The sequence below is a fragment of the Drosophila subobscura genome, chromosome U (assembly GCF_008121235.1).
Source record: "Drosophila subobscura isolate 14011-0131.10 chromosome U, UCBerk_Dsub_1.0, whole genome shotgun sequence".
Taxonomy (NCBI): Eukaryota; Metazoa; Arthropoda; class Insecta; order Diptera; family Drosophilidae; genus Drosophila; species Drosophila subobscura.
In genome coordinates this window covers 25,530,425-25,547,773 of record NC_048534.1, presented here as the reverse complement: position 1 = coordinate 25,547,773, position 17,349 = coordinate 25,530,425, and the positions used below count along the sequence as shown (strand labels likewise).

The 17,349-nt window shown below is 43.6% G+C and overlaps 1 protein-coding gene across 2 annotated transcripts; it reads right to left on the bottom strand.

Annotated features, from left to right (window-relative positions):
- Positions 1–867: 867 nt before the first annotated feature.
- LOC117901647 (POU domain protein 2-like) lies at positions 868–17,016 on the bottom strand. 2 transcript variants are annotated; one of them, XM_034812483.1, is made up of 3 exons: positions 16,199–17,016; positions 7,456–7,512; positions 868–2,762 (listed from the first exon to the last, which is right to left on the bottom strand). In XM_034812483.1, the coding sequence occupies exons 1-3, from the start codon at positions 16,881–16,883 to the stop codon at positions 1,372–1,374; spliced, it is 2,133 nt and encodes a 710-aa protein (XP_034668374.1). In that variant the 5' UTR covers positions 16,884–17,016; the 3' UTR covers positions 868–1,371. The 2 variants fall into 2 exon arrangements, with proteins under 2 accessions (XP_034668374.1, XP_034668375.1); XM_034812484.1 differs by lacking the exon at positions 16,199–17,016 and adding an exon at positions 9,570–9,981 and having other exon boundaries at positions 872–2,762.
- Positions 17,017–17,349: the final 333 nt, after the last annotated feature.

The following is a 17,349-nucleotide window of genomic DNA, read 5'->3' as shown; positions in this document are numbered from 1 at the left end:
GGGTTTGCAGTCTGCCGTTGCCCCTTTGCCCCTGTGCCACTGCCATTGCCATATTGACTGTCGCCTGCCCGAAGATGAAGTGATTTCTTATCCAACAAATCCACACTCAACCAAAAAAGGGGTTGATGGTGTGGATCGTTGTCCTTGTTGTCCTTGCCAGGAAGTTTATTAAAAAATGGTCGTGTTTGCCTTTCGACGCGTGGCTGGCAAACGCTTCCAAAGCGGGCCCAAAAGGAAATCAGTTAACTAAATACCGGCTGGAATATTTATTCAGGCAGCTTCTAATGAGATTCAAGTACGAGTTTGTGTAAGGCACACGACAGCCAATCAAAATGGGCAACAAATATTGCCAACTAATTGAATAATAAGCTAAATCGGGTTTGAAAGTAGTGGGAGTGGCAGATGGAGGAAATTATGTGGCAGAAGGTAAGAGATTGCTGAAGGGAAAAATTATAATTCAATCCTGAGAAGAGAAATATTTACAATATATTGTTTTAGGTTTGAATCAAACTGACTTTTAGAGCGTGAAATTATATTTCCCTTTACTAAAATAGTTTGCCAAGACAAGACGAGGAAACTGAGTCCTTTTGCCTAACCATAATCACATTTTACGGGGCTCTAAGAAGCTTTTCAGTACTTACATTCCGAGATATAATGATTATTAGCTGAAAGCCAATGTTTTCTCTTACACTTTCACCATATGGAGGGATGAATGTAGCTCCTTCAGTTAATGCTAAATTCGCTTTATATGACAATTGTCTCAGCTGAGTTTCAATCACACATTTGCTTATATTTACCCTTCTCCCCTTCCTTTCCCCCAATAATTACACATCAATCTTTTAATAAATACATTTTCCAGCATAGTTTTTATTGAATTGTATCGTTAATATTAGGATGGATCCTGCGTGGGTTGTTGTGTGTGTGGTTCAAGATCAATTTACAATTGGACATCGTACAACAACATCAAGTATACACAAATACATACACATATCAATATATATCTATATATAATATTTTATATTAAAATACAACTAGTGGGGGGGGATGCAGGATACACCGATGTCTTGGGTTACAACTAGGAACGAGCTGCATGCAGTTACGAATGGATAGTACACAGAATTATACAGATACATATATGTATATATTCTACTCATAAATTCGTAAGGGATTTTTGACTGATACGACTTGGCTATCACCTAGGGTTCCTCTATGTAAAAACTATCTATGGCTTGATTTTTGATATGGAAAGAGAGAGATTGAGAGACAGACAGCAATGGAATGTTGTGGAAGATTTTGGAGTTACAGCGCGACTATCGACTCATAAGCTGACTATATACACATCTGGGTGGGTTCTAGGTTCTAGGGCTACATTCACTCCCCCGAACTGATGGAACTACCGCAGAGCGATCCGGAACCCGCTTCGAGGTGCATCTGGGACATGTTTAGTGCCTGCGGTGGGTACCCAAAGGCATGGCTGCTCAGCGGCGTGCCCGTTGGACTGTCCAGATCGAGTGAGGGATTGATGCGTTTCTCCTTTTGCCGGCGATTACAGAACCACACGCGCACCACCTCCTTGTCCATGTGCAGGCGATCGGAGAGTTGATTAATCTCCTCGGATGTCGGCTTGCAGTTCATATTGAAGGCCTTCTCCAGCGTGGTCCTGACTGTCGTTTCGATGGAGGTGCGCTTCTTGCGCCTGCGTCCCAGTATGCTCTCCGGTGTGTTGGACAGATTGGTGGTCATTGTGTTGATGTTGAATACTCCGCCGCCGGACTTGGCCACACTCGTGTCCGCATCCTCGAGCCACTTTTGCAGCAGCGGCTTCAGCTTGCACATGTTCTTGAAGCTCAGGTTCAGTGCCTCAAACCGCGAGATGGTCGTCTGCGAGAAGTCGTTCCCGTACAGCTTGCCCATGGCCAGGCCCACATCGCCCTGGGTGAAGCCGAGCTTGATGCGTCGCTGCTTGAAGGTCTTGGCAAACTGTTCCAGCTCCTCCAGGTCGGTGGTTTCCTCGGGCGACTGCTCCAGCTTGGCCATGGCAGTGGCGACAGTCATGCCGCTTGGTGGCTTGGGCGTGCTCGTGGAGGTGGATGTGTGGAGTTGGTGGAGCTGCATGCTGGGGGTGTTGGGTGTCATCACGGTGCTGCTCATGCCCAGGCTGTTGGTGTTCGGTGGCGTTCGCTGCTGCGACTTGCTGCTGCTGTGGCGCGGCACGGGACTGAGGGAGGGACTTCTCAGAGGAGACTTGCACAGTGGCGTGGAGTAATGCTGTAGGGGATGATGCTGCTGTTGCATCTCCTCCCGCTGGGACTGATCCTCCCTCTGCTGCTGCTTGAGCTGCTGCAGCGCCTGAAACTGGGCCAGCGCCTGCAGCGAATTTTGCAGCAGAAACTGCGAGGCCAAATTGGGATTGGGGAAAGCTTCCGGCGCCAACTGCCGCACCATTTCGATGTAGCTGTGCAGCTGCAGCTGCAACGCCTGTTGCATGTGGCCTGGGGCAAAGTCCAGCAGCGACTGTGGTGGCACCGCACCCGGTTCCTGGTCCGGCTCCGCTTCCAGCTGCTGCTCCTCCGCCTCGAGCGGCTTTGTTTCCACCTGCAGCGGCGTGGTCAGCGCCACTCGCTTTGGTGGCGGCGCCAGATTTAGCACCTCGTTCTCCAACTCGGCATCCAGCTCCCTGGCCTGCCGCTTGCTGCTCAGATTCTGTGGCAGCTCGCAGTCGCCGAGCTCTGGTTCCTCCTCCTCGAAGCTTTTGCCACAGTCTGTAAGTAAAAAGAGGAAGATTGCCATGAGATAAATTTCTATGTGTGTGTATGTGTGTGTGTAGTTTGCTTTTCAATTTTCCAACTCAATGAAGTTCAAGTAGCCCCACTCGGACAGCATAATTTCATTCTAACCAAAAAAACTGCACAAGACTTTTTTTTCAATATTTCTGCAGCTATTTTAGAGAGTATGGCAAAGCGTATGTGTGATTTTATGGTAGCTTAGGGGAATTTATGGCAGCTATGATTGATCGCCCAAAGATGGAAGAAAGAGCTGAAGCAAAGGAAACAATTCTAGAATCTTTCTCATTACTTATAGGCAGCTGTGAAGTAATTATTTTAGACCTCTTGCAAGAATGACTAAACACAAAAATATAATTGATTTAAAAAGATTTTTAAAATGGCAAAAGAGTAATCAAAAATGTCTTTAAACTGCCACTAAAAATTGTTCAATTTCAACTAATTACAATAATCATTATTATTAGAAAGTTTTTAGTTCTCTCTCTCTCCTTTCTGGTAAAGTTTTTCCCTTTCTTCGACATCTAATCAATATCCCACATTTTACCTTCCTCCGGTAAGAGTATTCCCCACTTCGACTTTTTGCCACATTGTCTTCTCCACAGCCTTTTTAAGGCAAATTTTATTCAATCTTCCAATTGAATGGACTGGCCATCCTTTTGCTATCCTGTCCAATGTCTGCCTGGTGCTGCGGTTAGCTACGATAAACGCTCAAGCGGAAGGGTTCGTTCGCTCGCTCGCCTTTGTGGCACAAGTCCTGTACTCCTCCCACCCCCCTCAGTACCCAAGTTCAATGTTGAAAACCCAATCATGCATAATAATTGAAAAATAGCCCAACATCAGAGGGCAGCACGTCGCAATCGGGCAGGAAGCTTTCTTCCTTCGTCCTTTGTCTTTTTTCGATTATGCGCAGCAGAGCTCGGATTTCATAATTTGTACAAACGGAAAATTATTGATTTAGATGAGGAGAGAATGGTTGAAGAATTTATGAAGATGGGCGCATCCGACAGGCGAAATATGAACCAGAGATCAAAGATCAGAAATGGAAGTGGAAGTGGAGAATAAAATGGATTGAGGTGGAGTTGAAGCAAATAAAATAATTGTTGGGAGTGTGAAGAGCTCGAGGAAGCTGAATAAATATTTTTAAATTTGTTTTGAACTATTTTTTATATTTAATTCGCATTAAAACAAACATTTCTCCAATTGGAGTCAACGCAGAGGCTTCCTGAACCATGGAAGAACTCATATAAATATTACTGAAAAATCCAGCAAAATGTTTTCAACTATTTGAATATATTTCACATATTTTAGACCGCTTTCCAAAATTAGACAAAACATTAGCAAGCATTTCCGTCACAAAAAAAAACACTTTTCTGCCATTTTAAACCAAATCGCATTCAAAAATCAACAAAAAAAAAACCAGCAACACTTTCCCTCACAAAAAACAAGAACAAGGGAACAAAATTAAGCGCTTTAACTGATTTCAGACACGCAAAAAAAGAAGATATACGAGTATCAATGATAGTTTTAGGATAGGATATTCCACCCCATGTGGGAGCTGATTTTAGAGGCTTACGAATCGTTTCGAATGCGGGTGAATGTGAAACTTTGAAATGGCATGTGGGCAGCTGTTTTTACGACTCCTAGCAAAAGTTATATACGCCATAATTAGGCCAAAGGAAACGAATCGAAAAACCAGTCAGAAAATGCGAATCAACATCTAAGGGTTAGACCAACAAATTTGTCACCCTTTTTGCATGGAGGATTTTTCCAACCCTCCAGGACAGTTTTTCTCTTTGGATTTTAAACAATTCGATTCAAATGCTGCAACGTTGCACCAGTCGGGAGGGAAAGTGATTGGAACTCTGATTGCAACTTGCCACTGGGTAAAGAGAGCTACCAAAAAAAGGGTTCAAATGTTGCATTGTTTTGTGAAAAGAAAAGTCAAGAAGCTGCTGGAGCTGGAGCAAGTTGCCCCAGCTACAGGGGCCCAAAAGGAAGACACACGGAGCGCGAGAGAGCGACTGGAATTCCTTTTATTGGTGATCCTTTGTGCCTTGGGGCAAATGCGCCTGCAGCGATCCCTGAAACTCGAACCAGGTGATGTCTGTGTCTGTGTTCTGCAGCAGCTGTGTTATCCTGCCAGGTCCTGCCACAATGCCGCCTCAATGTGTGAAATGTTTCCACTGACAAATGAAGTGTTGCCCGTTTTGTTTCTCTTTGATTCTGTATTCTGTACTCTTTTCTTTCGCCCCCCTCTGTCATGCAGTTTTAGGGGTTGGTTTTTCTAGCAGCGCCTCTGGGCCAAAGTGCGTTCCGATTTATGGGAAAGATATGACCAGAGAGATGCAAAGCGACGTTGAGAGAGAGAGAGAGAGAGTGCACTCTGAGAGAGAGCGACAGATTGGCAATCCAATTATTTTTGGTATATCTGATGCATTTTATCTGCATATTGTATGAGTCAGCGAAAAAATCACTTTCAGAATTTGATATTCGGAAAAGTCTGTCAGAAATTAAAGGGGGAAGTGGCTTTTTGGTTAAGTGTTTTGGTTTATTTTGTGAAGGATTTGCCATGGAATTAAGCTCCTTAAGAAGTACACATCGGAGAAGTAAAGCAACTCCATTCTAGGCAAACAATTCTAATTTTTATAGCCCTCCCCTCCTTAATTTCCCAAATATTAGCAGCCGTGACTCTCAGCTCGTACACTCCTTTCATTACTCCACAACTTAAGGCCCTAATCAACAGCTTGTCACGCCTTTCAGCTCCCTCAACTCCTTCATTATAAAGGTGTACAGTGCACATATGGAATCCTTTACTGCCTGTTTGCATGCCCCACACACGAAACGCCCTCGAAACGCCTCCAGCAGCAACTTAAAAAAATCAGCGATTGAAACACCCAATCAAAGCCGCTGATTATAATATCCTGGCAAACGAATTACCCCTTTCAAGTGAGCTCCGCCGCAATTAACTTCACGCAAGCCAAATCCTTTTCAATTTGAATAACGGCAAAAGAGGGGCAGCAACAAGTGGCAGCACTCAAAATATAAAAAAAGAGCAGAGGGGTAAGGTAACCCTTCGCTGTGGGTAAGCCCTTCCTTCACACCTCAGCGCTATTCAAATGATATGTTAAACAGGGTTCCGGCTTCGGGGTTCACCCTGAATCGGGTTCGGGAATCAACAGTTTGCCACTTGAGTTTTTTAGCGTGCAACCCTTTTTTATGTGCCTCTTCCCTGCCGCTGTTGTGACACATTTGAATATGCATAATGGGCTGGCAGGGCACCCTATTGACTCTCTCGCATAATTTGTGTAAACCAATAAAAATGCAAGTTTAATTGCCATTTCACAATCGGGATGGCAACCCTGTTAATGCGCCCTCAGATGATATTCAAATGGGGTGGAATGCGCCCCTTGCCCCTTGCATGTTTTTGCATAGATTAGTTGCACTTTGTTAGGGGTTGCAGGATCCTGGGTTCCGCATCTCCTGACATAATAGCCCAGCAATCATTTAAATGCGCCGCCACTGAGCAAAATTTACATTTTGACAAATTGTTGTTGCTGTTGTTGTTTTTGTTTGTTTATTTATTTGCGTGCCAAAGAGGGTCAGGCGAGGGGTCAGGCGAGGGAGGGAGGCTAGAAGGTCAAAAGAGCAGAGGGAACTACAATAAGAAGGATCATCTGTGATGTACGAATATGTATAAGTGTATGTAAATATGTATGTAAGCGTGTATGTATGTATGTGCCTCTTTGGGGGTTGTTTGGAACGGGCACTGCGCCGCGTGCTGTGTGGGTGGAAACATTTGATTTGTGGAGTTTTCAGTGGAAATGGTTGGAGGTGGCAGGGGGAAATTCGACAATTTTCGAATGTATAACAATAGCAGAAATTTTCCTAATTTATTAAACTAAATTAACTGGCAGGGGAACAGTTTTACGTGTCATTAATTTTGAGAATTTATGTGCAAAAAATATGCCGAAATTTCACCTTTGATGGGATATAAGATTTTCTAACATTTCCACATTCTACAGCTGTAATTTTGTGTGTGAAATATTATCTTAATCCTCGAGTTTGTCCACTTCATTCACCCCTTTTCCTACCTTACTCCTTTCTTGACACTTTAAATTCCCAAATTTATTTTTATGGCCAAGCCAAAAGTCGTCTGCTGCTCTGAGCTCAGCCTCACTTCAGTCACGTGCTGGCCGCAGATAGTCAGTCCCTCAACGGCACCTCTAGGAGTATCAATTGGTATCTATTGGTATCCCTAGACCTAATGCCTCATTACCACAGAAAGACCCAACTCCAAGCAGCAGACTTCAGGCTCACTTTCAGCCTCAGACTTTAGCCTCACTTCCAGCCTCAGAGTTTTGAGCTACTACCTAAGCCGTGCCAAAAGGCAGGGGCACAAACCCAACCGAACAGTGCCACAGGGGTTGAGGGGCACTCTACTCGATGGAGGTACATATTGGGGTACGGGGATGATTGCATATTGCAAAATGAGAGAGAGAACTATAAAAATGGTCTGTCTGTGGCCAATGCAGCGCGTGTGAGTAATCAATTTGGCCACAAAGTAGCCACGTTCCGACACGAGTCAAAAGTAGGATCTAGGAGCAGGAGCAGGAGCCAAGTTGTAGCCGGACATGCCTGCTCAATGGTGACCAAGGATTAGCCTCATATTTACCTGATAGCGAACGCAGCGGCGATGGCGGTGTGGGTGAGTTGGACATGTGTCGCATAACTGCAATGAAAAGAGAGGAAAATTTGTGTTTAAATTTTTAATAATATTTAAGGAAAAGGAAAAGGCAAATGCAAAGTTCAATTTGAAGACAGAAGTGGACAGCACGTTGTGCTCTGACTGGACAGTACTCTCTGCTCCAAGAACTGACTGCTGAAAGGAAATGGAAGGAGAGTGTGGGTGTGTTGCCATTTCATGTCTTGTCTGGCTCGTAAAATGTCCATTAGGAATTTGCACATAACACATTTTTCTTATGGCTTATATAACATGCAAAATTGTAATGTATTGCCAGTCGTGGCGACTGTTGTGAAGTTTTCGTTTTAGGGATCCATTTCCGCTGCACTTTATTATCCTGAATGCTTTTTGGGTAGTTTTCGCCACACTTTCTCACTTCCCTTGGAAAAGTGGTAAGAGATTTCTGCTCACACACTGCTTAACTATTTTTATGTATTTATCTTTGCACCAAACTAATTTCCATCTGCAATGACTCTCTTCTCTTTTCTTTTATTTTTTTGTCATTCCCAAAGTCAAGCCCTAACTCACTCACAAATGAATGCCAAAATCCCTCCCCACATTTCTCACTCTGTCCATCCGTGTCCAGTGCTGTCCAGTCCCTTTTTTTCTGTGTTGTGTGTGTGCCATTTGGTTTTTTGTTTTGCAAAGTAGATATTAAATTTATAGCTCCCTCGGGGGCGTAAGCAAAGTAGTAGCCAAGCAGGACAACAGCAAAGGAGCGAAGAAAGTAACATATTTTTACGACAATATATTGGGGAATCCTTGTGCATAATGTCCACCAGGGGCAGGAGAATATAAATATACAGATTACCCGTTCGGACACTCGCTCGGACATTGTGGTCGTGTAATGGATTTTCTCTTGTGTGATTGCTGGTGGGGACAGAGCTTTGAAGGTTTTCCCCCCGTCTTGGTATGGAAGGGAGGATAACAAGTGGCATTAGTCAAAGGATCTGCGCGGATGATCTGCATTGTCTTTCGCAGTGCCTCCCTGCACCTTCGGCTTAGTTGTAATTACACAAAAAATTGGCTTTTTGTGGCTAATTTGGTTTCGCTTTTGTTACCACAAAATGCTACGCTACAGGCAGGCAGGCAAATCGTATTTTAGGCATATTTCCCTTAAAAAATGCAACCTTAAAAGACTCAAGAAAGGAAAAAGAAATGCCATGAAATAAGCAGGAAAAAAACGTTTCGTTTCATTTGTTCTTTTGTTCTCATGCAAAATACCCACAGACACACAAAAAAAGACGGCCTGCTGCACAGGTAAAAAGGACACTGCCAGGATGCAAATGTAAACAGAGGAGAAGGAAGACTCAGGCGACGACTCCGATCACACGCTCGCACAGTGGGAGACTCAAGGACAGCTGCTGCCCAACCCGAACCTCTCCCAGCCGGACATCGTCTAAAAATCTATTGCCAAACCCCCCATGAAATCGTTCATCTGATAGGGAAATTGTGTGTGCTCGGAGATCTTCTATACCATAAGGTTCTAGGACCCGTTCTGTAATGCTAATGTGTGGGCGTGTAATCATCATCGGTGTCCTTTGTGCATGCTCGAATTGTTCCTTTCTTTGTATCTACTCTACTTAGAGGAAATTTATTGCTTGAGAAAGTGAAAGATTCCGGGGCTAACAGGTAAGAGTTCCCATAAATTATCTTCGATTTGTGTGTTTTTTTGGGAGAATCCTTTATGCATGAATAATAATGCTTAATATATTATTTAATACATTTGTACAATTATGGAAAACCACCGAAAAGCGCCTAAAGGTTCAACATTTATCAACTTACATCTGCAAAACATTTCTGCAATTGGAACTCCAATTATTTAGGTTCCCTTAGCGTTCAAATGTATAAACCTAAGGGACTTTTCTAGAGTATTATTTTAAATTTAGAAATATTATCTAAATATTTGTTCCAATTTAAATATTAAATATTCCACATGCAAATCTGAGCTCCATTTTGACACTACCCCTGTCTTCTTTGGGGGCAACCCTCATTGGAATACATTAACCCATTTTTTGGCGCTGCCTGGCAACCTTGAAACTCACATTGTTCTGCCGCCTTTGCATTTTCATGTTCCGCATGATCCGCGGTCTGCTGTTGGCTGTTTGTTGTTGTTGTGGCCGTGTTGGCATTGCTGGCAGCCCAAAGTCGCCGCTGTTGCTGCTGTAGCACCATCATATTGTTGCAGTTTTTTAGTTCACTTCACAAATAGTCAAATTTTATTCAAATTTAGTTGGCACTTGAAACATTCACTTCCAGCAGCAGGCACGACAACCAACACTCGACATGCACGCACGTGTTTAAAGTCTTTTTTTTTTTGGAATTACCGTCGTCGTCGTCGCAGTTAGTTCTTACGGTTTTTTACTTTGCTTCGTTTCTCTTTTGCTAGTGTTCTTTGCCTTTGCCTTCGACCCGACCTTCTCCTGCTAGCTTCGTTTTCCGAATGTGCAACTGACAGCAGACCGAGTGCCAGTCGGACCGACCGACCCGTTATGTGCAATGCATTGCTCACTCATTCTTTCTCTCACTCGCTCTGTCGCTCTACCGTCTCTGGCTGCGTGTGTGTCTGCCTGCCTGTGTGTGTGTGATATGCTTTATGATTTGCAGCAGTTTTTCCTATTCCTGGTTTTCTTTGTTGTTGCCAGCGCCACTCACTCACTCTACTCTCTTCTCTCCGCTGCTCTTCACTCCACTCCATTCCACATTCAACCCTGGCCCGCTGCATGCACCGTTAGTTGAGTCGGCTTGAGAGTGTTTTCGTGTCTGTGAGTTTGAGTGTGGAACGTATTCTTTGTCGCCTCGCCTGCAGTGTCCGTTCTCCTGCACTCACTCTCTGTTCTGCACAACTCTATTGTTGCGCTTTCCCCTGCACATTTTCCTGCATTAGCATAGGCCACAAGTTGACTTCTCCTCCGGAATGGGTGTGGCCTATGTACTTATTATGCAGTTCCAGAAGGCAGGGATTGGAGACATTGGAGGGGGCTCGCGTTGGGGCTCGTTTCGTGGTTTCTTCTTGCGCAGTTGCCGTTTGCATATCTCTGCCTGCTCCCACCCGCTGCCAGTGCCACGTAAATCATAATTAAGTGTGGGTCAAAAGGGGGACGGCGGTGGTCTTATGTGCTCCCCAGAAGGTGTCTGCTTCTGCTGTATACATATATGTAGCAGGAGCAAATTTATATGGAAAGTATTGTTGCATTGGAGGTCCCAACTTTAGGGAGATTGCCTTCAGAAAGTTCCGTTTTTAATGAGTTTATTTCTTTTCTTTTTTTTGTTTTTGCATTGTTCTGGGCAGTGTTCGATATAAGTTCCATATTATACTTTGCACTTTGCGGTAGTTTGGTGCTATCGATTGTGATTTTTCTCATTTACAAAAGTTTGTTGCACTTTTCTTAGTTTGCTGAGATTTAAATGTCGAAATTATACATTTTTACTTATCTATTTGGAAATGTAGATTTTTGTGTAAAATGTTAATATTATCTGTTTCTATTTTACTCTCATAGTGCGAGGCAGTGTCAGGATAGTACACAAATTTCCATAATAGGTTCTTTCACAAACATATTAACAAATTTCTTTGTTTATTTGTTCTGGTCATTGACCTATTGTCAGCCAGTTTTCTTGGCAGAAAAAGACCTCTAGAAGTTAGTAGTTTTGCAAATTACATTAAATTACAGTTTATTTATTAAATACAAAAATTATTCAAATTGTAATTATTATCATGAAAAACTCATTCTTCTAATGTAAATCTCATAACTCACTTACCAACTGCAACTGCTGCTTGTCTATGCAGGTATTGAAATATTTACATGCATTGCATACACTTGTACATGTATATATGTATATGAATGCATTTATGTATCCTACCCGTTCCACTGTGCGAGTACTGTGCTCAGCATCCTTCTGAAATCCCTGCTCCATCTGCCCTGCAGTCCCGACCATCAAGTGGCGCATTTCGCATTTCGGTGTGATTATATAAACACAAAACTCATTCATATAAACATCAGCGCAGCCATTGAACTGAGAAGGCGACTGAGACAGCGACTGAGACTTCGGCTGGGACTTGGGCTTGGGCGAGAGTAATTACAACAAGTGTTGTGGCGCTCGCTCTCTCTCTCTCTTGCTCGCTTTGTTTCACGTGTGCTTTTTCTTTGTTTTTTTTTTGCAGCAAGTGCAGAAGGAAGGGAAGGAGAAGGGAGGAGCAGCACTGTGTGTGAGAGAAAGCTTATGCAGCTCTGGTGACAGCGTCGACATTTTATGATTATGACTTTGCCTGGGACTGTAACTGCACTTCCTCTCTGCTTTTGCTTAAGCTTTGCGCTGAGCGCAAGTGAAACAAGCAAAGAGAGGCGTAGAAAGAGAGCGAGAGCAAGTCCCTTTCTGCGTATGCTATTTCCTGTAGTCGTCTACCGACATTTCCCGTTTTCGCCTGAAACGTTTTAATTAAAACTGCAAAATTAATGTTGTTCTGCCGCAGAATGCACAGAACTTTGACTCCCACTTGGACACGCTCATGGTCTCGCCTTCAACACATTAAAGTGCCAAAATGATTTAGGTAGGAAAAGAAAATGCAGAAAAATCAATAGGCAATAGGCAGTGCCAAAGTTCCAACCCCCCAACTAATTTCAATAGTTATTTATCCTTTTCTGCTGCTGATTAAACTTGTCACTGGGAGACAAAAGATAAACAGTTCCTCACTTTGGATAGTTTTTCGCCCCTGAAGTTTCTGGGCGGTGTCTGGGCAATTTGATTATTTGCCAAAAGCAGACAGGGCCAGGACATACCAGACAGGACGGTAGAGGACAGCAGAGGACAGGGCAGGATAAGATAGAATAGGACAGGACAGGACAAGGACTGGGTAGTCACATGGTATACAGTTGCAATGGGAAAGATCGAGGGTTAGTGGAGTAAATTATACGACTAAGAGATATCCATTGGGCGTTTCTCTTATTTTTGGCATGGCTGTTTGCGAATACTTTTTTAGTTCGCGTTTTAATACGTTTTTGATAAGTTTTCGAAAGGGTTTACATAGATTTTAGCCCATAACTACCACCACTGGGTATCAGAAGGAAAGATACTATGCACATGGTCCAACATTGAAGGGGCAAGCCAGAAAACTTTTTGGGCATTGAAATTAATCAAGAAAATAAACGCTTGGCAGCCTCCTTGGACAAGGGGGTGGGTGGCACAATGGGCAAGGGGGCTGGGGAGGATAAACCGCACACACACTCACTCACTCACTCACTTTGCATGACGAAAACAGACGGGCCAAGGACAAGGACATCCCACCAACAAGAAAGAAAAACCCGGAACATGCTCCATACAATGTTTTGGGTGGTTTTACTTTTACGCCAAGCGAACATTTTCCAACAAATTTCCCCCTGTCGCTGCGACTTGCTCTTCTCTGCCTGTTGTTGTTGTTGCAACGCATTAAAATGACATACCAATTTGCGTTAAGCAAATAAGACGAGACTAGCATTGGGTCGCTATACATCTGCCCTGCCCTTTCCTTCTCTCTAGTTTTCTGAACTGTCGATGGGGTGGCCGAGTGCCGAGTACTTGGGGTTCGTAGAAATTCGAGGCTGTGTGCTTGGGCTTTAATTTTGGTAGAATCCTTGCATGTGACGGGAGAGTACTTAATTCTGCATAAATTGGAATTCAAATGAGATCTTTAAGTTGTAGGAAAATGCATTGAAAATAGTTGGAATCTCTGTAATCTTTAAGTGGTAGGAAAAAGCTTGTACAAAATATATGGAAACGATTGAAGAGTTCCTTTATGAAGTTGCATGTTGACACATCTTGTATAGGCCCTTTTCCTTCCCACTTCCCTTAACTAATTCTTGTCAAAATTGTCTTTAAAAGCTTCCCCCTAATCGAAAATCTTTTCACCAATGGGCGAACCCTCTCGCTGTGGAGTTCCCTCCAAAAAACAGTTGCAAGTCTTTTCATTTGTTTACACAAAAAAAGAAATAGCGCGCCAAAAAATTAAAAAAAGATCCCGAAACAACCCAAAGAATACTTCAAAGAAGAGCACAAAAAGCGGCCCAAAAAAGTACCCGAGAAAGCGACTACAAATCGATGATGAGGAAATCAGCCAACGGAAATCAATAGAGGAGAGGACATAGGCACAAAAGGCCGCCTCTAAATGTCCTCCGTACTTCCGCATTTGTGGCGCCGCATCCTTCCTCTCCAAGCGGAACCTTCCCTCTCCCCGTCTTGGGTTATTTATTAACGTTTATTGATTTCGACTTGCCTTGCGGGGAATCAGCCACAGAAAATCGCTGTCAACCCTTCGCAAAAGTGCCCGAAAAATAATGCATTTTCCGTAGGTTTTTCTTCTCGCACAATGCCCATGAAAATTGCGCGCAATTTTTTGGGCAAGAAAACGAACAAAAAACGGGCAAGAAAAAAATGAAAGACGACAACAGACTCAAGGGTAAAAAATGAGGATCACTGTCGAGGATTACCGACGATCTTCCACAGCTTAGCTCTAAGGAAAACACACACACAAGAGTGAGAGAAAGAGAGAAAGAGAGAGAGACACATACACAGGGATAGGCAACAACCCCTTGGCCGCATGGTCCTACCTAAGGGTGAATGTACCCCAATAATGCGTAATTTTTTAAGGTAAAAATCGCTTGAAATTGAAAGAAATTCAAATTGAACAAAAGGCGCACCCAAAAAGTACATTTTGGGTGATTTTTTGTGCGATTTTTTTGTTAGCAGCGTGGAGGGTGAGAAAAGGGCAGAAAAAATTGCGGTTCCTTTTTTTCTTTGGGTGCTGGGACTCTGATTAAGTACGGGATATCTAACGGAATTTTTGCACAATTTTCTCACAATTTTGGTACAATTCTTTCATCCGATCTACCGTAGACATGTTGATTTATGTGTCGATGCCTGTGCCTGTCGCTTAACCCATTTTGGGTCGAAAATTGAGAGTTTCATAAGAAATCCGTTATTTCTTACGGACTGTTAGAAACTTAAGAAGCTATGGGAAAAATTAGAGATATTTTGTATGCAAGGTTGCAGGAACTGTGAAGAGGGGATTTCAAGGATCTCCATGGGCTACTATGATTTGCGACTAGATGTTTGGAACTCATGGCTTGGACTTCGAATCATTTGGTAAAGGATATAAAATGTACTTAATTCCAATAGATATTGCACCTTTAGTGTTTTTTTTGCATGCTGAGGCAATTCTTTTTTAAGTTTGATTACATTTAACTCCACTCAAATTCTGCCTGTTATTTCAAACTTAGGAACTTCTGCCCACCCCTCTAATAAGCTCCATTAAAAATGACTTCAAGTCTAACGCCATTTTACACATTTCCTCGCAACTTCCCTTCCACCCAACTCTACCACAAATAAATCTATGCAAATCTAACCCTTGTGCCCTTGGCGCAACCATTTTTGATTCGTGTAAAAAATGTAAATCGCATTTGAATGGCGGCGGGTGGCTGCTGGCGCTTGGCGGGTTCAAAATGGATTTATGATCTTTGCTTTACAGCTTGTAAAGCGTTTTTATTGGATTTACTTCATCAGAGTGGACTTTTTTTCGGCTGGGGTGAGTACCGGTGTGTCCGTGCCACCCCATGGAGAATGCGGTACCCCCTGAGGCAGTGGCTCAATTGGCCATAAGCTGCTCAGAGTACCGGGGTCACAGTTGGTACTGACACCAGCACGAGGTTTCGAGTTAGAGCTTTCCCTTTGGATTTTACTTTTTTCACTTTTCGTGAGGGTGAATTTTTGTAAAGTTTTTCCTTTCCATGTGTCCCTGTCAAAGGTTAGATGCTTACCTCATGCAATTGTGGTTCGGGTTTTTTTTTGTGTTCTGCGCCGCAAGCAACCTTTTTGGTCTGTTCCACCCCCCCAGTGGGGCAGACAAAGTGGTTTTAAATTCCATTAAATAAAGTTGTAAAGGTTGCGATGTACTTGAGAATTTTCACGCATATTTTGGTTCGCACTTTTGTTAACATTTATTAATATTTTAGTGATTTTAAATGGAGTTTGTATGTTGGCAATCGAAGATGTGGGGGAGGACTCTATTCTTTCCTTGGGTTTGGGTTTTGAAATGTTTCTGTATTAGGTGGAGCGCTTGTAATTGAGTTGAATTTTTGCTGTAGTTTGGGTTTGGGCTTGGGTCGATGGTTAAGGGATTTGAGAGCAGCAAAAGGGAGGGAATAGGTGAACAAATGCAGGACTCAATGAGAACTGGGAGGAATATTACATGAGTGAGTGTGGAAATTGGTGTAAATATTCAGTAGAAATGTTCGCAAAATAATTGTATTTAGTTGAAGATCATCTAAGAGTGTCTCTACACATATTTGGGTGCAGCAAATGGAAACAAAAGGTGCACAAAAGCGGCCTCAAGGAGGCGTGGAAGGTATATTTGAGGAGTGAGTATTGAAAATGGTGTAAAGCTATGCCAGAAGGAGCTAGAAATTTGTTTTTGACACTGTCTATTAGTTTTTATAATTTCTGTAAGCCTAAATAGCTTTATTTACACTTATAAAATAGTTTGAAAAAAAACTTCTACCACTCTTGAAACTGCCTCAAAATCTTCCCTGGGCCTCCCCATTTATTCAATATAATAATCCACACTTCCCCTCGAACTCTTAACCCAAGACCTTTCCCACCCTTCACCCCTCAGCTAATTGTTGGTGGGGTTGCGCATAAAACTTACCTTTGTTGGCGGCACGACACTGTCGTCCATTTGCTGGTTGCTCGTAAATGAAGAGGTCCTTGGGCGGCTCCGTCGCATCAGAGGCGGAGGTCAGCACTGGCTGGACGGTGGGCTGTGGAGTCGGTGGGAGCTGTGACTGCTGCTGCTGCTGCTGTGCTGGCAGCTTCCTGGCATGGCCATTGCCATCATAGACGACACCATGCCAATGATGGTTATGCGGCGGTGGGGCTGCTGTCCGTTGTGGCTGCTGTTGCTCCTCCTGGAGGAGGGGCTCCTCCTCGTCACGCAATAGCTGCTGCTTCAGCTGATGTGCACGAATGAGGCGATCCCGTTCGTGAAAGTGCCGCACGAACAAGTGCTCACCGTTGGGTCCCTGCCTCGTTGGGGTTAATGACTTGAATGTTGTCTCGGGTCTGTCCTGGCCAGAGGACTGCTGGGGGTACACCCCCAAGCCGTGCGGCAGACTATTAATTAATGTGCCCATGGTGGTGGCCTGCGCTGCTCTCTGCTGATAATGATGTTGTTGGAACATAATTTCATGCAATGGTATTAGAAAGTCTGGCAGGGATTTCTGTTGTGGTTGCTGTTGCTGTTGCTGTAGGGTTTCCATGCCAAAATATGATGAAGCCGGCAGCAGACATGTCTGGCCTCCACCTCCACCCTCACCCGAGAGTGCGGAAGTCATGTGTGTCCCAAGCACATCCTTGTTGATGTCCCGGCTGCCATTGCCCTTTCCGTTGTAATTATGATATCCGAAGCCCTCGGCGGGCCGTAGATACCAGGGATTTAATATTGCTTTGCCACGACAGCTTGTTGTTCCTGCAAAAACTATAAATCAGTGGAGATAAGAGAGTGAGAGGGAGGGGGAAAGGGTTAGGCAATTGCATTTTTATAGACTGCCCAAAGTGAGAATTGTTTTGTGTAGTTTTTGCGACTTTTTTACCCAAAAAAATGTGCAAAAAATGTGCCAAAAAAAGGGTTAAAAAGGGCATTTTCGCTATCATTATTAACACTTGCTGGCTGGGCTGTTCACCCCCGGCCCAACCCCTATTCAATTGTAACCCTTCCACGGGGTCTACTCCCCTGCCAACATATTGCCAATGGTAACCGTTTATGTCACTATCAATTACTCATCATTATTGAACGCTGTT